Here is a 27,797-nt window from a genome sequence, read left to right as displayed (position 1 = left end):
GGAGCAAGCCTACCCTGCTCTCACTCTGCATTGGCATCTCCTGTGCCATATTGCTGGTTGGCTGTTGCTTGGCTCTCCGCTCTGGGCTTTTTGACCTGCCCCGTGGTGCATGTGATGTCAGTGCCGCTCAGGTTTGGGCTGGCCTCCCTGTAGTTCAGCACTACTTCTTCTTTGATAGAGCTGTCCTGCAGTCCCTGGTTCAGTAGACTCATTGTTCCCACCTCCAAGACACGATTTACTACTTTTGAGCCACGAGAAGTGGAATACACATGGACAATCACTTGAAGAAAGAGTAGAACAGGAGTACTTGTGGCACCTTAGAGACTAACAAATTTATTAGAGCATAAGCTTTCTTCTTCGGATGCTGTAGTCCACGAAAGCTTATGCTCTAATAAATTTGTTAGTCTCTAAGGTGCCACAAGTACTCCTGTTCTTCTTTTTGCGGATACAGACTAACACGGCTGCTATTCTGAAACCTGCAGTAACTGCAAACAAAGCATCTTTAAAAACCACACTTACTGTTGGGTAAGTGAACATTCTTTCTCAATCCAATCAACAGTAGCGCAAGGAGTTTGTGCAAATATACTTTGCATCCATGAAAGTGTCCAGACCGAACCACCTTTGCCCCTCAGTCGAATTAGCAAATTCTTGATTGGCTGAACAGCTCCAGATAATAACCTAACTAGCTTATGCTTACTGCCTTCACCCAGACCCAAGTATATCAAATTATGATGAGTTTTTGTCGTCCTTCACTGGAAAGATCAATGAATTCAAGACTTTCTGGCTGGCAATTGGACAGCGATGATTGTTCACATTCCTTGGTGGATTTTGGCCTGATTATTCACAAGCCATGAAATCCCTGAGAGGTTCCTAGGCCATAACTGGTGCCTGCTCCTCTTCTTGGGTGATGAAAGCCAATGAAGATCTTCTAGGCCCCAATGGCCAAGAACATCAGTGCTTTGTGCAGAGAGAAAAATCTGACTCCTGAAAGATGCAATAGTCCAATGGGTTTTTAAGAAACCATTCCTTGATGTCAACAATACTGCCACCTATCACCCAACATCCAACCATTTCTTTTCTGGATAAAGTTATTGAGGTGGTGGTGAACAAACTCTGGCAACAGATTTCTGCCAGTTATTCATGGGTGCTTCACTTCAATTTCATATTTTGGTACAAAAAAGTACTCTTCCTCAATAGCTCTCACATGTAAATATTGAGACAAAAGGTTTCCTTTTAGCAAATCTCAGCTCTTCTGTGAACAATGGTGCTATTCCAACCTGCAGCCTTTTAAAGTTCAAGTGGGAGCTTAAATTCTGTAGAAAGATATACATGTGCTGGAGAGACTAGAGTGCAAAAGCCCACATTAGAAAGTGGGGATTTTTACAAATATACTGAATTATCTGGTGATGGTTTTCTCCCTGATGTGAGGTGTAGATAAAATAGTGCTGCTTACGTACTTATGAATGGTACTAGTATAGGCCTAAAACTAACCAGAATCATCATCCTGGGACTCTAATTTCTCAAACAAGAGAGAAGGAAAACTTGCATATCACTCCAAAAAGAGGTTGGAAGCTCTGATCTATCAAGATTTTATGGTAAACTAAGCCATTTCTGTCCAGCTGGTTTTGTTAAAATTATCTCTAGATGTTTTAGGCAATAAGACTAGGGTGACCAGATGTCCCGATTTTTATAGGGACAGTCCCGATTTTTTTGTGTCTTTTTCTTATATAGGCTCCAATTACCCCCCATCCCGATTTTTCATGTTTACTGTCTGGTCACCCTAAATAAGACACACAATAGTTACAAACACCAGAGTTATGAACTGACCAGTCAACCATACACTTCACTTGGAACCGGAATCAGGCAGCAGCATCAGAGACCAAAATAAAAAGCAAATACCGTACAGCACTGTGTTGAATATAAACTACTAAAATAATAAAGGGAAAGTTTAAAAATGTGATATTGAGATGGTTAAAAGCGGCATTTTTCTTTTACATAGTAAAGTTTTAAAGCTGTATTAAGTCAATGTTGAGCTGTAAACTTTTGAACGTTTGTTCAGAGTTATGAACAACTTCCATTCCTGAGGTGCTCATAACTCTGAGGTTCTTTGAAATTTATGTTAATATTTTATTAAACTGTAGTTATCAAATAAAAATAGCTTCTAATATTAATGCAGCATATAGTGATTTAACCTATCCTGGGTTATGTTGAACTTTTGAAAATAATATGTTTGTGTAAGTAGTAGTAGTAGAGGTAAAAAGAGCAAAATTCATCCTGGATGTAAATCTTTTTAAATCACTGGGGTACAGCATGGATAAATTTGCGTAAAACCTTCTGGTTGATAAATGTAAAATTATTACAGGTTTATACCTTTTCTTTGCATCTACATGCCCATGACTAAAGGATTTCTTTAAGAAATCCTCTAAGCTGACTGTATTAATTTTAATTTACACATGTTCTTAAAGTTATAGTTTATTGTAGGGCCCAGACTAAAGCTCTCTCATCTCAATTTCTAGACTCATTCTTGCCACAAAAAATCTGAAATACGAGCACATCTGTAGAGTCCATGTCCACAAAGCTCTTTCTACATGCCAACGTTTTCGAAGAAGAAGGAGATAAATCTGCATAATGCTGGGATATTGTATTAACTTCTAACTGCATTGGGCAGTTGGCATATTCTTTCAAATGAAGCAGTATTGGTGAGATCAAACAATCATGTTGAAGTATTTTATATACACAAGCTGGATGATGGTTCAAAGAAACTTGGAACACATGGCCTGCTAATATTGAGCTAAACAGAACTGGCTGCATCCTTTGTGGGGTTAATTTCTGAACAATTGCAGAATAACCCACATATTGGGAGCAATGGGGAAGTAAATTAAAAGAGGGAGAACAAAAAAATGTTAGCGTCCTAGACACTGACTCATAATGCACGGATTTGTCCTTGATCTCCAAATCAGCAGGCAACAGCTATCCTAGTCAGGGTGCAGAAGAGTTTTGGTGACCTCTGCTGGACTACTCATGCTACAGTTCTAGTTTCTTCTCTGCTGTTCCACATGGGATAATGACAGCAGCTTCTACTCTTATACTGATCCTCCCGTTTCTGAGGGTTTGTCCACACTGGCACTTTACAGCAATGCAACTTTCTTCCTCCGGGGTGTGGAAAAAACACCCCTCTGAGCGCTGGAAGTTTCAGTGCTGTAAAGTGCCAGTGTAGAAAGTGCACCAGCAGTCGGAGCCGCGCTTCCAGTGCTGGTAGCTATTCCCCTCGTGGAGGTGGGTTTGTTTTTTAGAGCGCTGGGAGAGCTCTCTCCTAGTGCTATGTGGTGACTACACAAGCCACGTTAAAGTGCTCCCGTGGCAGTGCTTTAATTGCCAGTGAAGACGTGCCCTTAGTAAAGCTGCTCAGAAGAGGGTCCAAGCATCCCAAATACAGGGTCCCTGGCTTCCTATCAGAGTAGCAGCTATCTATTCTGCCTGCCTTAGGATCCCTCCATAGGCTAAAAATACAGCCAGCTTTGCTTCAAAAGTGCTAGTGTGCATCTTGACAAGGATTTTCAATCAGGCTGCGTTAACTTGATTGATCCATTACTATTGGAAAAATACACCCTTTGACTATCAAAACAGGGCCATAGTCTTACCCTCCTAAGCTGGCAGTGCTCTCCTTTTTAGTCTCGATCTATGAAGGACTGAATCCTAAAAGTTGTTTCTTTGCACCCATCAAGTCTGTCCATAGATTGGGTGAAATGCTTCTCTGTTCATACTCATTGTGTCTTTCATTAGTACAAGGAGTGTCTAAGGAATTTCCTCTTTAAGCCAGTCCTTTTCCCTTTCCCTTCACATTAAGAAGAAATGTACCTACTAGTCCTCAAGAACCCTAATAAAAGATTCTCACATTTTTTAAATGTATTTTTTGTCTGGAATGAATGACAGAGAACTTAAAATGGCTCTTTTGGCAAGTCCTAAACAGATAAATCCTCAAAAGTCCTTTATCTGAGAGGCTTTGTCTTTACTCAGAAAACAGATGTAGTTTTAACACACCCAAAGTAGTTGAGGTGGACCTATGAACAACCCACAGGCATTGGATCATCTCTGCCCCTTTCCTCTCTCCCGTCCCACTCAAAAAAGGGCGGGGGAGTATGTTCTTACAAGCACTAGGAAGGATGACTGAGGATTTTCCTGGACAGACACATTTATGAAAGGGAAGATTAAGCTACGGAAAACTAAGGCCACTTTACTTCTGAATGACAGAACTGGCTGTACATAGCACCTCAGGCTGCATATCTCATCAAATTTCATAAACTAAGTGTGATCAAATTTGGTCATGCCTACAATGTAATCCGTGGTTCTGCAGCTTGTTGTGGTGTTGATTCAGTTCATTGTGCTCCTCCCTCTGAGGAAATGCTTCATTTGAACATTAAGGGGCACTGTGCTGTCTTTTAGATGATATGTAAAACCAAGTTCCTGACCACTGGTGATAAATAAAGATCTTTTTGCAAGAGAAGAACAGGAGTACTTGTGGCACCTTAGAGACTAACAAATTTATTAGAGCATAAGCTTTCGTGGACTACAGCCCACTTCTTCGGATGCATATAGAATGGAACATATAATGAGGAGATATATATACACACATACAGAGAGCATAAACAGGTGGGAGTTGTCTTACCAACTCTGAGAGGCCAATTAATTAAGAGAAAAAAAAAAACTTTTGAAGTGATAATCAAGCTAGCCGAGTACAGACAGTGTGATAAGAAGTGTGAGAGTACTTACAAGGGGAGATAGAGTCAATGTTTGTAATGGCTCAACCATTCCCAGTCCTTATTCAAACCGGAGTTGATTGTGTCTAGTTTGCATATCAATTCTAGCTCTGCAGTCTCTCTTTGGAGTCTGTTTTTGAAGTTTTTCTGTTGTAATATAGCCACCCGCAGGTCTGTCACTGAATGACCAGACAGGTTAAAGTGTTCTCCCACTGGTTTTTGAGTATTTTGATTCCTGATGTCAGATTTGTGTCCATTAATTCTTTTGCGTAGAGACTGTCCGGTTTGGCCAATGTACATGGCAGAGGGGCATTGCTGGCACATGATGGCATATATCACATTGGTAGATGTGCAGGTGAACGAGCCCCTGATGGTATGGCTGATGTGATTAGGTCCTATGATGATGTCACTTGAATAGATATGTGGACACAGTTGGCATCGGGGTTTGTTACAAGGATAGGTTCCTGGGTTAGTGGTTTTGTTCAGTGATGTGTGGTTGCTGGTGAGTATTTGCAAGTCATTTTGCAAGAGAGAGGATGTTAATTCCAGTGCCTTGGAGATTTATTTCTATGTCCACAGTTTCTATCGGTACAGTGTTTTTCATTTCTTGTACCAAACTACCATGATGTGTTGCTATGTATTGTTTAAGAGCTGTTGCCTTCTAGCCCAAGTTTTGGCTGCACTTGTAATGGGTAAAAAGAGTCCAATATATGTAAGTGTATATGATAAGCATAAGAAGGTACACCTCTACCTCGATATAACGCTGTCCTCGGGAGCCAAAAAATCTTACTGTGTTATAGGTGAAACCGCATTATATCGAACTTGCTTTGATCCACTGGAGTGCGCAGCCCCGCCTCCCCACTGTTCCCATAGTTTGGACAAAGTGTTTTTTGTTGAATGTAAAGTTATGGGTGAGGATGAAATGGATGAGTTTGATGTGTTTGTGGTAGATATTTGGGTGGTGTCCATTGTCTTGTAGATATTTGAGGCAGGCGGCGATGCCATCTTTGTGAAGGACATTGATGTGTAGGGAGATGACGTCCGTGGAGACAAAGATGGCATTCTGTGGGAGGAAGTGAGTTGTGTCCTGGAGGAAACAGGCCCTTTGTGGGTTGAGTGGTTATAGGATGGCTTCTGAGAATCCTGATAGTCCTTCAGTAAGAGTGTTATGGCCAAATATGACGTGCCTGCCTGCGTTAACTTGTTTGTGTATTTTGGGAAGTATGTAGACGGTACTGGGGTTGGTCTGTGGGGGATGATGATGTGGCCTTGTAATATGAATTGCATATGGTGCTTTTACAGGATTAATCCTGCCAAGAGTTGTATGAGTTTCAATTGCCAATAACTATTCTCTTCCTCCCCCCCCCCCCCCCCCAAGTTTTATATTTAAAACAATTCTTTATTACAGCCCAATTCCAGAAAATAACTGTGGCATAGGGACGTTACTTTTGTCATGGTGTAACTAGACATACTGATATGTTTATTATAATGACTTATTAATTTATACTTTGGGAATTCCTTACAAATTGGTGAAAAACATTACAGCGTCTTTCAGTTTAAATAAGTAGAACAAAAATGACAGACAAAATTGAATGGAAATGAAAAATGCTGACTTTGGTTGGTTTTTAGTTTTACAAGAAATATTCCAGATTTTCATTAATGGAAGTTACCAATGGAACTGTTTTTATTTGTTTTAGGCATCTAAAAGGGATGGTATTCTTGATCGAAGACAGTATATTTCAGTCCAGGATTCTACACTGGTGACAAGGACATGGGACTCCTCCTGCCATATTCCAGATGGTTCATTACAACTGACCTCTTGATTGACAACTGTGAAAAGGAACATTGGATTACTTTATTTTATTTTTGTGGGAGACCACAATTCCAAATCTGTAGGATACATCAGGTAATAAGGAACAAATATTGTATCTGTGACTGGCATAAACTGTACTCTAGGTTTTTCTATTTTTAATTAAAATCCCTCAAATGTAAAAATAAAATCAATGTTTTAAATTTTAGTTCATTCTACCTAGGGTGATGGGTTTTGTTTGTTTTTGTTTTGGGGTGGTGTGTTGGTGTGTGTTTTTTGTGAAGTGTAGATTTATTGTTTTCATATCTTCCTGACAACTGGCATTGCAAGAAGTGGAGACTTGGGCAGGATGGTGACTCCAAATATTTATTTGAGCTATGGAATGTTTATCCTGTTCTTGTACATCATAGAATATCAGGGTTGGAAGGGACCTCAGGAGGTCATCTAGTCCAACCCCCTGCTCAAAGCAGGACCAAACCCCAGATAGATTTTTGTCCCAAATCCCTAAATGGCCCCCTCAAGGATTGAACTCACAATCCTGGGTTTAACAGGCCAATGCTCAAACCACTGAGCTATCCCTCAGAACACATCTAGTGTACTGTTTCTCCACTATTGTAATCGTCAATACTCTCTCTCTCTTTCTGGTGCTTAAGAAATTTGAAGTGACCAGTTTCATTACCTTTGACATGTAAGGTCATATCTACAATTGTTCATGTCGACTGTAGTTGACTGGGAAGCAGACAATATGGAAGTTTTCATTCAGTTCGTGAATCTTGTACGGTAGTTCATTGTGTTGGCTTACTGATCCAGACCAGTTCCCTATAGTTTTTCAAATCAACATTCTCCCCTTGAATTAGAGGAACGTCAATTTCTTATATTGGAACTGAAACCCAGTGTTGTATTTGAAAACACCAATGTATAAGATATGGAGGAGGGAGGTAGTAGAGGGTCTACCACAGGGGTGGGCAAACTTTTTGGCCTGAGGGCCACATTGGGGTTGCAAAACTGTATGGAGGGCCAGGTAGGAAAGGCTGTGCCTCCCCAAACAGCCTGGCCCCGCCCCCTATCTGACCCCTAGCACTTTCCGCTCCCTGACTGCCCCCCTCAGAACCTCCGACCCATCCAACCCCCCCACCCGCTCCTTGTCCCCTAACCATCCCCGGGACCCCACCCCCTATCCAACCCCCCTGCTCCCAGTCCCCTGACTGCTCTGACCCCTATCCACACCCCCACCCCCTGAGAGGCCCCCTGGGATTCCCATGCTTATCCAAACCCTGCCCCCCATCCCCTGACTACTCCCTGGGACCCCCTGCCCCTTATCCAACCCCCCTGGCCCTGGCCCCCTTACCATGCCGCTCAGAACAGCATGTCTGGCGGCCGGAGCCAGGCATGATGCAGCTCTGCACGGCAGGAGCGTGCAACCCTGCCGCCCAGAGCGGGAGAGGGGCTGGGGGCTAGCCTCCCCAGCCAGGAGCTCAGGGGCCAGGCAGGACGGTCCCGCAGGCCGGATGTGGGCCGTAGTTTGCCCATGTCTGGTCTACCATGACGACCTTGAATAAATTTTTAGTTCATGCCTTTTTTTCTCTTGTAAGATGCACCTGTAGCATAAGCATCTGGATTAAGGCGCTAGAACTAAGGTGAATGCTTATTCATGATGACCTAAGACATGAGAAAAAGAAAATTGGTGGGGAAAATGTCCTTTTGGTGGCAAAGTCTATTGAAAATAGTGTGTGTGTGTGTGTGTGAATCTTTTTGAATTAGTATAGAATTTCAGCTGTATAAAGTAAATATGCATACTTTTTCTTTCTCCTGTTAAAGGTTCCTTATTTCCTGTAGAATTTTAAAGTAACCACCTCTAATGAGGATGTCTGATACTGTTACTCTAAAGGATGAAACTGATACAATGAATGGTTCAGAGGCTGAATTTAAAGACACAACCCCAGTTGAAAACCTTATCAAATCAAGAAGCCATGAGCAGATTGAAGTAGAAAAGGATGAAAGTTGTACTGATAACAAAAATGATATGCCGGTAAGAAGTCTTTCTCTTCTTCTTTTTCATCAGTATATTATGGTAAACACAGTTCTTTCTCTTGCTTTGCCACCATGGCTTGTGATTACTTATTACATATTTCCTAGTCAAGGGCCAAGCAAACTTTATCAGTTTTGGTGAATCTGGAGGATTATATCTCCTCTATCACCCCCACACCTTCCTATTTCTATCAATACGCATACTTAATAGTCGGTTATTTTTTTAATAGGTTGGTGGCAAACTCCAAGTTTCTCATTGGCGGAAAAACACTCTAGGCTTTTATCTGTAGTAGTATTTCCTTTGGGTTCATTTGAACTTCTTGCAGGATGTTGAGTTTTCCATGTTGTAGAGGGACAAGGCAACAACTTTATTTTGTTTATTTCCCCATTGTCAATCTCAACATTACTAAATTGAGCATTTATTTTGTAGTGAAGTTACCATTTATGTTTATTTTTGTTTGTTTTTGTTTTAAGCTGTTTCCCAGGTATTTTGATTCACAGTTGTAGTGATAAGAGTTGTGAATAGGTCCTGGCATTCAGTTTTATTTAGGCTGAGAAAATGCATGATTTTAAAAAGTCCATAATTTAACAAAACAAAAGTCTCATGAAGATTATTCTGGGTGAAGGAAGCTCTGATGTCTGGTTCAACTGTGCATGATGCTCTCATACTGTACAAGTCTATGGTAATAATGTTGTGACACACACTTTAATTTGAGTTTAATATCAATTTAGCTTCATCAAGACTGAATCTAGGGTTGGGGCATGGGGGTAGCTAGAAAAAATAACATTTTAAAAAAGCAAACAAACAGAGTACCCTTCATCTCCCTTGTAGAACATGAGTAATATAAGCCACTACTAGTAAATTGGGCCAATGCTAGCCAAACAAATTGCTACCTGCTATCATTGCTATGCCAGTTTGCCTAATCAGATATCCAATGGAGATCTGAGAAAAATAAATCTTTTAAAAGTAAACAAACACAGACAGTAGAGTGAATGACAAATATTCCTTTCTTACCACAGTGTATTATTAGTCTTGAGAAGTGGTGTTTTAAATTCAAATGATAGGTAAAATATCTCAAAACAAGCTGCTCTGCATGTTTAGGTCCTAGTCTAGACAAACGAAAAGCCACATGTCCCTTCCTGTGCCAATGACAATCTATTTGTATTTCTGTAGTCCCTAGAAGCCTTGTCATGGACTGAGGCTGTCTACACTTCCACTTTCAGCACTAACACTTTTTTTGTCATTCAGGGGTGGGGGGAAAAAACCCTGAGCAACAAAAGTTTTAGCGCTGAAAAGCACCTGTATAGACAGCACTTTATTGCCGGGAACAATGCTCCCGGCAATAAAGCTACCACCGTTGGTTAGGGGTGGGTTTTTAATCGCCGGGAGAGCTCTCCCCCAGGGATAAAGGATGTCTATATGTCCCAAGTCATAGCGCTGCCACGGCCACACCATAAGATGGGTAGTGTAGACATACCCTTAGGCTGGAGACTTAGTAACTGTCATACTAGGTAGTATACAAATAAACAACAAGAAGTCCCTGCCCCATACAATGTTACAGCCTTGCTAGTTAATGTTTAATATTGATATTAAGTGTAGTGTCCACAGGTGACAATCATGATCAGGATTTTGTGGTGCTAGGTACTGTATAGTTGTATTCAAAGAAATGGTCACTGTCCTGAAGAGCTTACATTCTAAAATGGTAGGTGGTGAGAGGCGCATATATATATAATTTACTATACATTCAAGTGCAGATGAAGACTAACTAGAGAAATTACTAGGTGAGAGAGTCCACTGAGACATGCTCTGAGTTTTGCAAAGTAGTTTTTAGTCAAATGTTGATTAGAAATAGGTTCACTTTAGTTCTCTTGTTTTGTTTGTTTAGAGCTTCAGAGCTTTTTCTAGATAACACCTCTAAAAGAATTTCTCTCCTAAATTAGGTTCATTGCCTGCTCCAGCTTGACAAAACTAAATCCCTTTGCTAAGTTTCCAAATCTGAAAAGCTCTGGAAGGTGTGGCTTTCATGTCCATCAGTTACTTGGCGCTACTGCTCCTGTGCTGGACTGGACCACACAGAATGCAACCCTTCCTGAGGAATATGCCACTGCTGGGGAGAGTCAGTCCTCTCACAGCATCACACTTGCTCCCTTGAAAACTTCCTCCCCAACTCCTATCAACCACCCATTATTAGTACTCGGACCAGGTGATGCTCTGGGGACCAAATAAAAATAGCTATTCAAGATAAAATAGGTAAACTAGCCAGAATATTATTGTATGAAGAATACTGATTACTTTAATGCACTCTCTTCACTTGCTTTTCTTTGCTCCCTTTCTTCCCTAATGTAGTGAAATTGACGCTTCCCAATTCTGGAAGCCAGTGATGACATTTTGAAACTAAATATCCATGACATTCTGGTACTGGGATCCCTACTACTTGAGTTGCAGTATGCTGAGTAATTTATTTGCACTTGTAAACATCATTCTAAGCACAATTTGAATAAGAAAAGTGACTAATGAGTCTCAAGAGTGCCTGAATTATGTTGCCTGTCTCCTTAAGTAGTGTATGAATAAATTAATCAAATGTGGTGAAAATCACTGGAGAAGACAGTTTGGATCCATTGCTACATTGTTTGTTCGTTTTTTGTTTTTTACTGTGGGTAATTTGCTGCCCTTATCCCTTCATACCCTTTGCCTTCAACTGCTCCTGCAGCTCTCCCAATGCTTTCAGGCTGCTTGGATGCAGCTGTGCTGCTGTAAACTCTCTAGTGTAGCCATGCTAAGCTGACAGGAAAGAGTTCTCCTGTCGACTTAATTAATCCACCCCCAATAATCAGCAGTAGCTATGTAGGTGGGAGAAGCTCTCTCGCCAACATAGCGCTGTCCATACCTGCGCTTAGGTCAGTGTAACTTATGTCGCTCAGGGGAGTGGCTTATTCACAACCCTAAGCGACATAAATTATGTGGTAGTGTAGACATATCCTTTGTTCCTTCCATCATAATGGCCTCTTTGCCTAGAATGTGCGCCTTATCCTGGAGCAATAAGCAGTCTCGGTCCATTCAAATCCATTCTTAAAATCCTCTTCGCTGCCAGCCTACAAAATTAATCTGCCAGCAAAATCACATTACACTTGTATTTATTTAAAAAAATAATTAAAATGAATTTATTCCATGGCTTTGTGATAAAGCCATTGTTTAGTTCATCTGTTTAGTTGAAGGGTAGGAATTATGTTCTCCATTTTGTACAGCACATAGCAAATTGACTGCTCACAATATATAACCATTTACGTATGTTGCATAAGGGGCCTACCCATGATTGTAAGGATTTAGCTTAGTGAAGCCTTAAGTTTGTAATTTGGGAAGGACAGTCACCTTTTAAAGTTGTCCAATTTTTCTCTCATGACTCTCAAGTTATTTTTAAACAGGCTTCGAAATGTGAGGCACATATGTGAAAGAGCAGTCTTATAGAAAGAATCCTATTAGGATATTGTGCTTGGGTATTCTAATTTCTTATTGGTCAGTGAGTGAACTAATAAGGACACGAGCCTATACAGTAAAAAAATTTTATGCACAATTATTTTAGGAATTGTATAGTTTGTCAAAAGATGCTATTAACACATTTTATGAGCAGTATGAAAACTTGATTGTTTTGTGTTCTGCTATACTGTAGCAATCCTACAATATGCACCATGATAATAGTAGTAATTATTTTAATATTTATTAAAAATGTGCGAGAGCATTATGCTTTCCAAAAAAGAGAAGACAGTCTCTGCCCTAAAAAACATATCAGTTATCACAAGATTTTTGCTTGAATCACCTTGTAGTCTGATGTTGATTAGAACATACGGCATTTATTATGCATTTTTTGAAAAATGATTACCAGGAATCATTCATGTTGACTTATAGATTTTTTTTTTTTTTTTTTTTTTTTTTTTTACTGCATGAAAAACATTAAAATAGGCTATCTTAAGATTTTTTTATGTTGTACATGGGTTGCAATCATAAATATTCTGTCATCCATGCATTAAAAATAATTGTTAATTTGTGGATGTGATATTACCCTGTGAATAATTAATTACAGAAGTAACATAAAGACCCATGCTGGCACTAGCAAACAAAAAATGGGAATGGAAAGCTCTAGCTGTCTGAGATTGGGGAAGGTGATAGTCTCACTGGGAAACTGGTGAGAGAGGTAGTGGAAAGGAAGCAGTGCAAGTAGTGGAGGGAGAGCTTGTGCGAGGTATGGAGCTAGGACACTTATGCATTCATTATATAAAATAAAGACAAATTTTGTGTTAAAGATTTATAATTCCATTTTGGGGTTTCAGTGACTACGTAGATTTCTCAGTTTCTTGATAGAATTAGATGAAATTTTAGAAATCGAATTTAAACAAATCCTCTTTCTGTACCTGTACTTCATTCCTCCTCTCCAACACAAATTCCACAACCTCCATAAATACCCCTTGGTTTCTCCTTCCCTCATTTCCTACCGTGTGTGTGTGTGTGTGTGTGTGTGTGTGTGAGAGGGGCGGAGGGGAAAGCCTTTTCTTCGAGACTGATCTCAGGGCTCCATTTTCCATGCTGTTAAATGCATCTCCATGTATCTTCAAAAAAAAAATCCTGAAATCACAGCCATTTTCACTATCTGTGATTGAATAAATGAGACAGAAATGCCACCTATGCATTCTTACCACCTGGTCAGTGCTCCTCAGTGTTGTGTGGTGTAACTTGCGTGTCCAATTTTTGCCTTCTCTCCCCATCCACCCCATGACGACATTCATGTGCTGAGTGTGTTGGAAATGTCTGTGAATAAAATACCTAAAAATATCATGTGAATGTAACGTGAACTGCATGTCACTTGTGTTGTTGTGTCTTAGCCTGTGTCTGCACTAGGAATGCCTTACTGGTTTAGGAACCTAGTATACGCTGCCAGTGAAGTGCTTGTTCTGGTATACTAAAACCATTCCCCACAAGTGAAATAAACTATATCAGGAAAAACTGACCACTTTGCCAGTATAGCTCTCTCTACACTTCGGACTTGTGCTGGCACAGCTAGATCAGCCAGAGAGAACACTTCTTCATATCTCTGACTGACACAGCAGTGCCTGCTGAAGTCTGTAGAGGGGACCTGTCCTTAGTCACAATGTCTTGTGGTTTGGTTATGGAGAATTCACGTGTATTTGTAGTCATATAAGAGAATCCCATATATAGTTATCTAAACTGATCTCTTCACCTTTTTATTATTTGTTCTGTTTGTCAGCATGGTATCTGTGCTGCTATTTTCTGTATCCACAATCCGAGAATTATCCTATACATTCTTATTGCCTTCCCAGCACAGTTATGTGTATTGAGTTAAATCTCATGTAAGCAGAGAGAAACAGACTGCAACTCTCTCAAGATGAGTTATTGTTTGGTGACCAATATATTTGTATTTGTGCATTTGGATATCAAAATCTTTCTGTTTCCACCTGAAACTTAAGGCAGTTGTTACTTTCCATGCACAGTTGTATTTCACCGTGTCTTGAGACTTGCTTCACTTTTTAAAATGATGCTTGATGCTTTAAAATATCAGAGGGGTAGCCGTGTTAGTCTGGATCTGTAAAAAAAGCAAAGAGTCCTGTGGTACCTTATAGACGAACAGACGTGTTGGAGCATGAGCTTTTGTGGGTGAATACCCACTGCATCGAATGCATCCGACGAAGTGGGTATTCACCCACGAAAGCTGATGCTCCAGTACGTCTGTTAGTCTATAAGGTGCCACAGGACTCTTTGCTGCTTTAAAATGATGAAGAAAGTGCTTTCCAACACTGCCTATTTAATTTAGTTGTAATTGGTTACTGTAACTCTGCTTAATGAAATATGGAATGCATTTATTGTACTGGGTTTTGTGGGTAACTTTCATGTTGGACTGTCATTCTTTTGGTGGTATTGGTGCCTTTTGAAAATGCAAGTTGGTGAACTCCTTATTTTATGGGGTGTGGTTTTGTGTTCCCAGGATTGATTTATAATTTCATATGCGTAACTGCTTTGGCTGAGGCTTTTAAACCCTGAATACATATGGGTAAATATGCAGATTTAATAAAAGCATATTGTCAGAAAGAGGTTGGAAAACATTTCTAGTTCTGTGTGAATTTGTTTGACTGCTTGACTCTATTATAGGCTTGCAAGCTGGTCAATTGTCCAGGTATCTGACTATGGCCAAAAATTGTCAGTTATTCCAACAAGAATGCCTTGATGCAGGCAGCAGCCTACGTTTTGGATAGTATCATGGTGCTTACTTAAATGTCTTGATAACTCAGTTTACTAAATGCTAATACCACTTGGGGGGTGGGAGGGAGGAGGTGAACTAACTGAAAGTTGAGCATCTTAATTGGACTCTTCTAGAATAAACATTCTACACCTCTACCCTGCTATAACGCGACCCAATATAACACGGGTTCGCATATAGCGCAGTAGCAGTGGGGCTCCGGCGGCGCTTTAAAGGGTCTGGGGCTCCGGCTGCTGCAGGGAGCCCCGCACTCTTTAAATCACCGCTGGAGCCCTGCCACCATTACCCCAGGGGTGTGTGTTAGGGAAAGGTTCACCCCTCCCGACTCACCGGTAGTGGGAAGCAGAGCGACGGGTCTACCAGCTCTACTCCGCCAGCTCCCAGCTGCGGTGCCCGCTTCTCGCCGCCAGTGAGTGTGGGGAGGTTGGGGAAAGGATGCCCCCCACGCTCGCCGGTGGCGGGAAGCGGAGCGACACGGTCCCAACCAGCTCTACTCTACCAGCTCCCAGCCGCGGGACTCCGCTTATCACCACTGGTGAGTCCGGGGAGAGGAACTTTCCCTACCCCTGTGCGCCTTCTCCTCCACTCCCCCTCCCCCCCCCCCCCGAGCGACGCGGCTGGGGCTGGCGCAAGGGAAGCGGAGCGGGCTGGGGCCACGTTGCTCTGCTTCCCGCTGCCAGCATCCTTTCCGCAACCTCCCCACACTCACCAGCGGCGGGAAGCGGAGCACTGCGGCTGGCAGCTGGCGGAGTAGAGCTGGCTAGGGCCGGGCTGCTCCACTTCCTGCTGCTGCCGGTGAGTGCGGGGTTGCTGGGGGAAGAGGGGGAATGGGGGCGGGCTGAAGGCAGAGCAGGGGGGAGGGTAAGAGGTGGGCCGGAGGGAGTTGTCCGGGACCCCACATCCCCCTAGGGACGGCCCTACCCCTTGCAGTGGGCGCAGCCCTTGGGGGGGCGGGCGGCCAGGGGATAGGGCTGTTCGCAGGGCTGGTGCTGCCGCGTATGCAGCACGCAGCTGCCTTGGGCACCATGAAATTTGGGGCAATTTGGTGCCACAAATTTCATGGTGCCCTACACTGCTGCTTATGCCCAAGGATGGCCCTGAAAGTAATAGTATATCTTTTTTTACAGTGCAAATATTTGTAAGCAAAAATAATATAAAGTGAGCACTGTACACTTTGTATTCTGTGTTTTAATTGAAATCAATATATTTGAAAATGTAGAAAAACATCCAAAAAATCTAAACTGCCTAGACAAACATACAGAAATTTACTCAGAAGGGAATTGGGGTTGAAGAGAAGGGTTCACAGTCATTACATCTCTCCACCACCATCCCCACATGGAAAAAAGATGAACAGTTGGTTGAAGAGTTGTCCTACTGCCTACTTAGCATAAGTGCATTTAGAAACTACTTTTTTTCCTTGTACAGTTGCTACGAGTTCATTTAATTTCACTTTTATTTTCTTTTGTAATTACTGTCTTGAATACATTTACATTTAAATGCTAACCTAACATTGCATTAAAAGGTAATAATTTCATATTTTAGAGCTTCATTTCATTGTTTCACGTATTTGAGTTAAAATAACTCCGTTAAATAAACTGTCCTTTGTAATTAGTCACAAGTCTCTATCTACGACTAAGCCTATTGGACACTACAAAGTTTCAGTCTTTTGTTAGTGTTCTAATAAACTAGTGATTTAAAATAACTGACCATTTTGGACATTATTTGACCGGTCAATTGAGCAATTATTTTAGGACTAGTCAAATGCTCAACCCTACTCTACTATATATGGGTATGATTATTACAATTTAATCAGTAGATGAATGGATAGGGCCTCTAGTTGCAGTGTGCTCTTTTAAATATCATTCTGTGTTATGCTGAAATACTATTTGTTCAACTTTGTACATGATTAATTTTCTAATGAATCAGAAGAGAGACTCTCTATAATACAGGAATTGAGCCTACACTTCAGTATTTTTCCATGTTCATCACTGTTACAAAAGCTGTACTAAGGGTATGTCTACACTACGAAATTAGGTAGATTTTATAGAAGTCGATTTTTTTTACAATTCGATTTTATACAGTCTATTGCGTATGGCCACACTAAGTGCATTAAGTCGGCGGAGTGTGTCCTCACTACTGTGGCTAGCATTGACTTACAGAGCGGTGCACTCTGGGTAGCTATCCCACAGTTCCTGCAATCTCCGCTGCCCATTGGAATTCTGGGTTAAGCTCCCAATGCCTGAAGGGGCAAAAAATTTGTCGTGGGTGGTTTTGGGTACATGTCGTCAGGCCCCCCTTCCCTCCCTCCTTCCCGGAAAGCAACGGCAGACAATTGGTTTTGCGCCTTTTTTCCGGGGTCCCGTCCACCGGACCCGCTTAGCCCGCTGCCTGCCTGGATGATCGGAACCTCAGGCAGGTAGTGGACTGAGCAGGGCCGACGGACGGAACCCCAGACCAGCACTGGGGCTCCGTCCGCTGGCTCCTGCTAGCTGGGGTCCCACTCAGCTCTGCTCAGCTGGCAGACTTCGGTGAGGTCGATCAGGGGTGCCTGGACAGACATGGCTATCCTCCTCTTAGAGCACCGAATGGGAGTGACTACAGGTCATTCTCTTCTTTAAGTTTCGTCTCATGGAGATTCAGTCCTGCCTGGAATATCATGCGAGCTGGAGGCTTCTGCCCCAGGCTGCTCTCCCAGCCGGCATTACTGCGCGATCGCACCTACCCCAGCCTGCCCCTTACTCCCATGGCTCATGAAGCCTGGACAGTAGTAAGGAGCAGTTCAACTTGTGAAATGACAAATCCAGAACGAAGGATTGCACTCTATGGGCCACGTTAAGATTATTTCAGAGTCCTAAATAGCATTTAGTCCCTATAAAAAGCTTCATGAAAATTTCTCCCCACCCCTAACAAAAATGTTAATTTATCAGAGCAGCTGAAAGGGTAAGGAATCCGGGACTATAACTAAGGGCTGGTCCACACTAACCCCCAGTTCGAACTCGGATACGCAACTTCAGCTACGTGAATAACATAGCTGAAGTCGAAGTATCTTAGTTCAAACTACAAGGTACTTACCGCGGGTCCACACGCGGCAGGCAGGCTCTCCCGTCGACTCCGCGTACTCCTCTCGCGGAGCAGGAGTACCGGTGTTGACGGCGAGCACTTCCGGGATCAATTTATCGCGTCTAGACAAGACGCGATAAGTCGATCCCAGAAGATCGATTGCTTACCGCCGAACCTGGAGGTAAGTATAGACGTACCCTTAGAGAAAGCCTCCATATTATTTAGCTCATAATTGATATAATTCAAAGTAAAATTTCACAGCGCCGTCTGTTCTAAGACTAAAAATGCAGGAGGGGAGTCAGAAAAAGGAACAGTGACCTGTTTCTGCCCGGTTTTGAACCAGGGACGTTTCGCTTGTTAGGTGAAGTGATCACCACTACACTAAGGGGCTTTTGCGTGTTAGGTGAACGTGATAACCACTACACTACGGGGCTTCTCTTTTTTTTTTCTTTTTTTTGCAACAGACTTTGCTGAATGCACAGGAATGTTTTCTCTAGCTATAGAAGCTACCTAATGCAATGTCTAGATCTATGTCCTTCCTGCTCACAAAGTGGCCATGCCCCCGCCCAAGGCTGACACACCGCGGAGTGCATGTGACACAGCGACCTGGCTTGGGCAGGATCGCTAGCGAGGCATGGTACTTTTGCCGTTAAGCAAACACAGCAATTCTTTCCTGGTCTCTGCCACTGAATGCCTCCGTGCATTACGCTGTGCCCTATCCGTGCAGGAGGACTATATGAGCTTGAAAAACATGTCATCGCAAGTGCGTGTGTTTTTTTTTTTTTTTTTTCCCTCCCAACCTTCTAATCTGTGATAACCTCAAGGACGGAGATGATAGGGGGAGCGTAGAAGCATTCTGGGGGGACTGCATGGTCACCAGTGCTGCTGAGTTTGCTATGCTGGCCAAACAGGAAATGAAATTCAAAAGTTCCTGGGGCTTTTCCTGTATACCTGGCTAGTGCATCTGAGTTCAAAGTGCTGTCCAGAGCGGTCACCATGGAGCACTCTGGGATAGCTCCTGGAGGACAATACTGTCAAATTGCATCCACACTATCCCAAATTCGACCCGGTGATGTTGATTTCAGCGCTAATCCCCTTGTCGGGGAGGAGTACACAAATCGATTTTAAGAGCCCTTTAAGTCGACAAAAATGGCTTTGTCGTGTGGATGGGTGCAGGATTAAATTGATCTAACGCTGCTAAATTCGACCTAAACGCGTAGTGTAGACCAGGGCTAAGGCACTAGCCCTTCATCAGATATAACACAAAGGCCTAATTTGGTGGGGGTGGGGAAAGACAGTAACATTTGATAACACTTGTTATCCAGAGATACTAGAAGTCTTTCACACTTCCTCATTTTGTTATGACTTACCCTACTTCATAGGTGAAAGCTTTTTTTGAGATAATGGTTGAAGTTTATTGATGCTTTTAAAATAAGATGATCTGCAAAAGTGATTTTTTAAAAAAAATAATTGAAAAGCAGACATTACTGTTGCTGAATGCCCAAGTACATATGATTAGAGCCATTTCAGCAAATCTATTACCTTAAATTACCTCTTTCACCCTCACTCCTTTCTTTTAGGTCTATGAAGTAAAGTTACCCTCTCTTGTAGACTCATTCCAAAGAGATGCCCCGTTAGGTACTCTGATGGCATCACAACAGTAGGTTGGAGATAAACATAAATCTGAATACTTTATTCTCCAATATTCAGTGGTTCTGTAGTATTTTCTTTAAAATGTTGTTACTTCTTATACTAATTTCTCTTCCACATAAGCAGTTGGGGAGTAGTCCACATAACAATTTCTGCGAAGGCTTGCCTACACACAGGTTTTTGTACCAATTTAACTGTATCAGTTTAGTAACAGCAATAAGCTATACCAATATAAGCACCTTTATACCTGTATAACTGCGCAACCCCACATTGGGATTTGCACCAATTTAGCTACATCAGTTTCTAAACCAGTATAGATAGATTGATGCAAAAATTATCGGTAGACAAGCCCTAAGTAGTACGCACTGTGGAAGAAGTTTGGTAATCCCTGTATATTGCAGGAAAGAATAAAGAAAAGGTGGAGTTAAGCCAGAAAAAGAGAGAGAGAGAGAGAGAGAAGGCATAACAATAGCTAGAGACACGTAGTAAGTTAATTTTATTTTATATATAAAAATAGAAAATTGATTAATTTTTTATTGTTCTTTCTTTAAATGTCCGGTTTTTTGACTGGGGTTCAGGGAGGAGGAAAGGAGGAGAGGAAACATTGCTTGGTTAATGGGCTATTTCCTACTCCTTTCCCTTATCAAAAAAGCACTGCTTCTTATAAACAGCTCTTCAGGTGGGTTTTCAGGGAACAGTAGCAGGATTATAAAATTTACTTTTTTGTAATGTTGCCAAAGAAATTGCCCCATGAGAACTACAAACTTAGGACTTTCCGGAGACTGTTAACTGGTCCTGACTTTATAAAGTAAAACAATTGTACAAAACTGGTAAGTCGTCCCCCCCCCACCCCACCCGCCCCATACTCATGTTTTGCAAGATGCAAAATGAAGATGAGAAGCCTGGGTTTTTTTGCCATGGAAAATGGGATAATTCTCAAATGTCAGGCTAAAAACACGTGTGTTTACTTACATGATGATCAAATCTATTAAATAACTACTGTCTTTCTGCTCTGCAGATTTCTGCATTAACAAATGTCTCCTACAGTCTAACTATAAAGCTTAATATGAACTTTTTTTTGTTGTGCCCTCCATTTAGCGGCCAGTGCAATCTTTTGGACAAACAGGAAAAAGGTCCAAGGTACAGTAGACTTGTGTGCTGGCATGCTACGGAAGTCCTTCATGCTTAATGAAGCCTTGTCACTTTGTGAAAAATGGCTTGAGTTTAGTTATAGCCTTTATTTTTGGCAGTAAAGATTTTGTTTTGCTTTTGGATTTTTGTCTTGCCTAGTTGTCTGCTTTTGTGGTTTGCCTTTATATTTTTGGTGGCTTCTTATTGCTAGAGAGAGGAAATGCCTTTCCAACACCTCTTATTTCATATCTTTTTATTAATTGGAGTTATTCTGTTGTGGTGATATGATGACTTCAAAGCTGTGACTGTTTATTTTTCCCTTTCAAAAATGATTGACTTTATTTTAAAATATTAAACATGCATATTCCAGCCAATTTGTTATTCATTTGGCAGTTAATTGAGTGGAGTAATATCAATTAATTGAGTGTGAGGTATTCTGATGTACATTTGTTTTTTTTAACTGAAGTTTTTAATTAAAAATACTTTTCTTTAGTCAAATACAAAGTTAAAGCTAGTTCGGAGCCTTGCTGTGTGTGAAGAATCTCCACCGCCTCCCACAGCTGAAATATCACAGGACATTCAGGTAAAAATCATGTGACTGAAGCTACTGAAACCTAGTTGAAGTCATTTGCTCTTCAAAGAATATTTGAAAGAAAGACTTACTAGTCGTGTGGTGGTGGTGTAGTCGTGTTGGTCCCAGAATATTAGAGACCAGGTGGGTGAGGTAATATCTTTTATTAGACCAGCTTCTGTTGGTGACTGAGACAAGCTTTCTAGCTTATTCAGAGCTCTTCATCAGCTATGTGTATGCTCAAAAGCTTGTCTTTCTCACCAACAGAAGATGGTCCAATAAAAGATATTACCTCACCCACCTTGTCAGACTTAATAGCCTTCAGTTAGATCTGTTTTAACATGCAAACAGCAAACAAAATGATTTATATTTATTTTTAAAATACTTATTTCACAAATATTTGGCAAAGAATCATAACCATCCTTTATGTCCCCCTTCACCGTTTTTCTTTTTAACACACAACATAAGACCAAAATGTTCTTTGGCCAAAGTAGTGTTTGTCTTTCATCATGACCTAGAATTGTGGCTTAGATTTTTTTTGTTTGGTTGGTTTTTGGTTTTTAATTCCCAACTGCTTTAACATGTTTTTGAAGAAGTTTTAAATTGCTCAAGCACTATTGGAAATCATTCAGATACTAAAGTAGAGAGCAGTTTTATAGTTAGAATGTAAAATAAGGTAATTTGCTAGCTTCTTATTTTTAGGAGCCATATTAAACAAACTGGTGTATGTTTTGAGTTTAGCTTGAAGTTCTGCATATTGGCTTTAACAGTGGTATTGAGCTTAGTTGCTAGTAACTAAACTAGACCTTGCCTAAAATGTATAGAGGGAAGAGCGGACCTGTGCCACTCCAGTTCCTTCTCAACTGCCTGCAGCTCAAGACTGAGTTCTGTAGTGTCTGTCTAATAGACAGTTTTTTTTTTTCCTTTCATTTATTTTAATGTTTTCACTTAACATGGTTTGTGCTTTGTGGAGGGGAGAGGAAAGGGGGTGTTTTCTTTCTCTCTTTCTTTAAGGTTGGGCCCCCCTTTTTGCTTGGGCCTTCTCAGCCAGTGAGTTATATGCAAGACCCCAGAATTCAAGCCTTGCCAGATTTGCCACAGGTCTTTTCACCACAGTGACAAGCACTCTAGATTCCTCCACTGCCTTGGAGAGGCTCACATCCTATCAAAGTGTAAGCTCAGCTTCAAGAGCAGATCTCAAACTGAGGGAAGACTGATTAAAACAGCTTCTCATGGAGCGCCTCCTTAAACTTGGGGGGGCCTGACTCTTCCCAGCCCTCCATCGCCAGCAAGCTGAGGCCAGCGGACAGCATCAGTCTCTCAGAAGACGTCTAAATATAAGAGACCCAGTCTCCCTGATAGAGAGAAGAGAAGTCCTTCTTAGATTTGGGAACAAAGAAACCTCACATTCTTGTGTGGATACCACTGAGGCTCCTACCTGTCATGGTACTGAGGTATCAGCACCACCAAGAAAGGCTTCTTGTAACTAGTAGGCCACCGCCGAACAGCCCTGAACAACTGATTAGTCAGTACTGGCATCAGACTCTTCCAAGTTGAAGGACTCCTCAAGGAGTAAAGACTCTTTGAAGAAATGATCTTCTATTCACCTGGTACCATCTGCCTTCACACAGAGCATGCAGACTGATCATCTGTACTGTCCCCAGTACCGCTGGAGGTATTTCACCCGTAGTAGCAGTCCCCTGGCTCACTAGTATTATCCAGGTTCCTCTCACATAAGAATCTTCAGACTTTGGAGGAACATCAGTCCCCTATGAGGAGGACTCTCCCTCCCATACCAGGAAGGTTTTCCCACTTGCACCTAGGTGCCAGCTAGAACCAGCAACCCCCACCCCCAGTCATCCTCATACAAAGGTACTGTTGACCTCAGCTTCACCACTGGATACAGAAGAGGACACTTCCTCTGATTCAGAAATATTCATACAAGGCTATACCACCTTCTCATTCCATCCTTTCTCCTTTGAGGTGTTCCTAAGGGCAAGACCCCAGGAATCGGCCAACAGGAAAACCCCTGGGGCCCTGCTCCTTCTCCTTATTCCCCTCCTCAGTGGGACTTTTGGAAGCCTTGTGCCCCTTTCCTTGACCTCACATAAGATTCTCAGCCACCAACACCTCAGGTCCCTCCATGTCCTCCTCAAGAAGTCCTTGCAGAGGAACAGGAGCTGAGAATAGAGGAGGAGACACCAGCATCCCCTTTCACACCAGACTAGACAACCATGCGCCCTTCCCATTCCTCCAATGTCTTAACACATACCTCCAGAGCAGACACCAGAATCCACTTCCTCTTCTGCACTGATGGAGTCTTCTTATATGGAGCACCCATAGGGATGATAATTCAAAGACAAAGGAGGAGATACTTACCTTGTACAGTAACTGCAGTTTTGCAAGATATTTTGTCTCTATGGATGCCCCATCACTCACCCTCCTTTCCCCTCAACTTTGGTGTCCTTCCACGCTCTGAGGTTGAGAAGGAACTGGAGTGGCTGGGCAGAGCATGGGGGGACAAACGGCATGGACACTGCTAACAAAAATCTCCAGGCAAAAGGGTGTGTGTGCGCGCGCGTGTGTGTGTACACACACTCACTCACTCACTCACTTTCCTCATGTGGAGCAACATAGCGACAAAACATCTCAAAGAACTCCAGATACCATACAAGGTAAGTAACCTCACCTTCTCCCAGTTGTTGAGTTCAATTATCCCAGCCTGGAAAGGTGAAGTCTGTGTGATCAGCCTGCTAGGAGGTGCCCATGGTAATACCGGATCTGCTGAGCTACTCTCTCCAAGGGCACAAAGCACAAGCACTGCTGCTTGTCCTTGCGGTGCCTCGTTCTCTGCATACTTTTCTACTAGCAGGACTCCTCACTCTGGAGGGGCACAGGTTCTGCTGCTCCCTGTTCACTATCTTGATATGGTCTTTGCTTATAAACCAGCTAGCAGCAGGATTTGTTATCTCCAAGTCAGTGTGTAGGACTCAGCTCTCCTCCAGTTTTGTAAGCTTTGCTGCTTCTGTGGATCTAAGTTGTGTGCAGATTGTCACTGTGATGTGGGTTGCAATGGTAAAGTAATGCACTTCCTTGACTTTCCCTTGCTTCTCTTATTTTCAGCCATCATTAAATGTAGCCAGTTGATAAGGAAAGCTAAAGACATTAGTTTATAGTTTTTTAAATATATGGCCAGTAAGATTAAGGGGACAGTAAAATAGAATGTTTTTAATATGAGGAACAAAAGAAATACCAACAATAGTATGTGTCTGTTACAGATAAGGATGTTAAAATAGTCAATAATAGAACACAAATAGAAGTGTTTAATAAATATTTCTGTTCTGTATTTGGAAAGAAGCTGAACAGTTTATTAACAGTTTGGTGATAAATATTTTTCTCTTCTAGCAGTAACTTGGGAGGATGTTAAACAGAAACTGCCACAGTTTAAACATCTTTTAACTTGTAGAACCATATAATTACCATCCAAGACTTTAAAATCTGCGAAATCACACTCTGAGCCATTGATATTGATATTTAACAAATATCAAATCAGATATCAAACAAATTGGAATACTGGGAAAGCTCCAGAGGACTGGAAGAAGCTGAAGTGATGGCAATATTTTAAAAGGGTTCATGGGATGATTCTGGTAATTATAGACCAACTTCCTTGACACTGATCCCAGAAAAAATCATGGTGAGAGTGGCACAGGATTAGAAAAAATAAATAAAACATGGCAGCGTAACTTATGCAAATCAACGTGGATTTAAGGAAAGTAAGTCTTATCAAAATAAACTTGATACAGTGTTTTGATGAGAGCAGAAGTTTCATCGGCAAAAGTAACTATTAGCGTAATGCACTTAAACTTCAATGAGGCTTTTGACTTAGTATCACATGACATTCTGTTTTTAAAATGAAAATAAAAAAGCACTATACAAAACACACAGTGGATTAAAAATTGGCTAACTGATAGATCTCAAAAAGTAATTGCAAATGGGCAGCCGTCAGTCACTGGTACCATTTCACAACTGTCCCTCAAGGGGTCTGTTCTTGATCTGATGGTATTCAATATCTTTATCAATCAACTGGAAGAAACCAAAATCACTGCTAGTAAAGTTTGCAGATGATACAGATTGGTGAAGTGATAAATAATTGTAAGGACAGGTCAATTATACAGAGCACTCTGGATCGCATGGTAGTCTGGGCTCACTTGAGCATAATGTGTATTAATACTGCTAAATGCAGACATACACATCACACTTATAGGATGAGGGATTATTTTAGATAGCAGTGATTCAGAAAAGGATTTAGGGCTCATGGTGGATAATCAACTGACAGCTAAGAGAGCAAATTCAGTTCTTGGATGTATAAGGAGGAGGATATCAAGTTGAAGCAGGAAGATAGTATTACCACTATATATGGTATCAGTGAGAATATTACTGGAACATGGTGTCCACACTGTCAAAATTGAGGTTGACAATCTGGAAAAGGTTCAGAAAAAAGCTACAAGAATTATTAAAGGTCTGGAGAGCCTGCTTTACAGAGATGAAAGACTCTAGTTAGTTTAGTTTTACAAAGGAATAGGTAAAGCGGTGTCTTGATCATAGTCTGTGAGTACTTGGATGGGGAAAATATCAAAGTTTTTCCAGACTGGAGAGGGAAGTGGGATTGGTATTATTCCATGATAGTGTAGGTTGTTATCTTAATATGCAATGAATTATTTTACAGTGTTGACTTTGGTATGACCACTGTCTTAGCTAGTTGATAGTTTGCCAGTTGTAGAAGGCATTGGCTGTGAAGGAGTGCCAACAAAGCTTAGGCACTTGTCCCTCTGTTACTCCTTAAAACAATTGCTGCACTACAGCACAAATGTGATATCCTCCATCTTAAATTCAACTAAATTGGCAAGAAAGTTTAAACGTCTTATGTAATGTAAATTAATTATTGTATGGAAAGCATTTGATTAATATATTGTATATGCTTACATTGTGTCTACAATGTTTTGTTTTCTTATCTGGCTAGCATAGAAGCAGCCAAAGATGATATACCACTGTAACTTGCGGTAAAAATTAATATCCAATATGGATTAGCTTATAGTACTACATAATGAAGATGTTAAGGTCAAAATGTTGCTGCTTCTATTGCACAAGTGTAACTTTTCTCTAAGGCAGTGGTTCCCAAACTTTAACAACCTGTGAACCCCTTTCACTAAAATGTTGTCTCGTCTCGTGAACCCCCTCCTAAAAATGAATATTTCAAGGGATTTTCTCCTTTTACCTGAGTAGAAATTATAAAAGCAGTGATCTTGGAAATATAAAATTTGTTTTTATGACATGCTTATTACATACTATTTATTAATTATTTATCATTACAGTATTTTTATTACATTATGAAAACAGCAACACTCTTCCAAGATCTCACTTTCATAGCATGTATCACTTTGAATAAGCATGTTATAAAACAAGGCACCTCTGTTTCATCAAGGAGTATCAGATGTGAAACAGCATGAAGGTATTTAAGAAGCCAACTCACAGAGTTCCTCCTACACAAGCATTCAGGTCTTGAGCAGTCAAGGCAAACAATGCACGTTACAACAAAGCTTAAACTTGTTCTTCATAATAATTTTAAAAACAATACTAGCTGCTTATTTCATTTTAAAAACAGCAAACAATATCCACCTCCCTTTCCATTTCTTATAAGGAGTCTTGAAGTTTAAATCTCCTCAGTGTGATAGATATGCTTGCTTTGATCTGCTTAGCTCTTGAAAGTCCAGGGGCTCCGTGCTGCTGGCCACGTGCTGCCCGGGGTCCCTAGGGACAGGTCTATCTGCCATTAGGGAATTTTTTTCCCCGAGAACCCCCTGTAACATTTCACAAACCCCCAGGGGTTCACAAACCCCAGTTTGGGAACCACTGCCCTCATGTATGCTATTTAGAGTCCAAGGCCAGAAAGGACCATTGTGATCATCTAATCTGACTTCCTGTATAGCACAGGCCATAGAATTTCCCTAAAATAATTCCTGGAACATATATTTTAGAACAACCTCCAATCATGATTTTAAATCATGGTAAATTGTTCCAGTGGTTAGTAGCCTTACCTGTTAAAAATTTATGCATTATTTTCAGTCTGAATTTGTCTAGCTTCAACTTCCGGCCATTGGATTGTGTTCTGCTTTTCTCTGCTAGATTTGAAGAACCTGCTATTAAATAAATATTTGTTCCCCATGTAGGTACTTAGACTGTTAATCAAGTCACCCCTTACCTTTCTCTTTGTTAAATTAAAGATATGGAGCTCCTTGAGTTGCCTTCTACAACTGGCAAACTATCAACTGGCTAAGACAGTAGTCATATCAAAGTCAACATTGTAACATAATTCATAAATAGCCTGTCTACTTCTACTGGAGATTCCCCTGTTTATGCATCCAAGGATTACATTAGCCCTTTTAGTCACTGCATTGTGCTTGGAGCTCCATGTTCAGCAGATCATAGAATCATAGAATATCAGAGTTGGAAGGGACCTCAAGAGG

The 27,797-nt window shown here is 41.3% G+C and overlaps 1 protein-coding gene across 9 annotated transcripts in view; it reads left to right on the top strand.

Annotated features, from left to right (window-relative positions):
• R3HDM1 (R3H domain containing 1) overlaps window positions 1–27,797 on the top strand; it is a 147,233-nt gene that overhangs the window by 36,410 nt on the left and 83,026 nt on the right. For 7 of the 9 annotated variants that reach the window (XM_054043864.1, XM_054043865.1, XM_054043871.1 and 4 more), the window contains 4 exons: window positions 6,455–6,663; window positions 8,386–8,596; window positions 20,670–20,711; window positions 21,196–21,285. In XM_054043864.1, coding sequence (XP_053899839.1) covers window positions 8,426–8,596; window positions 20,670–20,711; window positions 21,196–21,285 — 303 coding nt within the window. In that variant the 5' untranslated portion in view covers window positions 6,455–6,663; window positions 8,386–8,425. The remainder of the gene's footprint in view (window positions 1–6,454; window positions 6,664–8,385; window positions 8,597–20,669; window positions 20,712–21,195; window positions 21,286–27,797) is intronic. The other 2 variants (XM_054043869.1, XM_054043873.1) reach the window with 1 other exon arrangement.

This window comes from Malaclemys terrapin, chromosome 11 (genome assembly GCF_027887155.1).
Source record: "Malaclemys terrapin pileata isolate rMalTer1 chromosome 11, rMalTer1.hap1, whole genome shotgun sequence".
Lineage (NCBI taxonomy): Eukaryota > Metazoa > Chordata > Testudines > Emydidae > Malaclemys > Malaclemys terrapin.
This window is presented reverse-complemented; position numbering and strand designations above follow the sequence as displayed.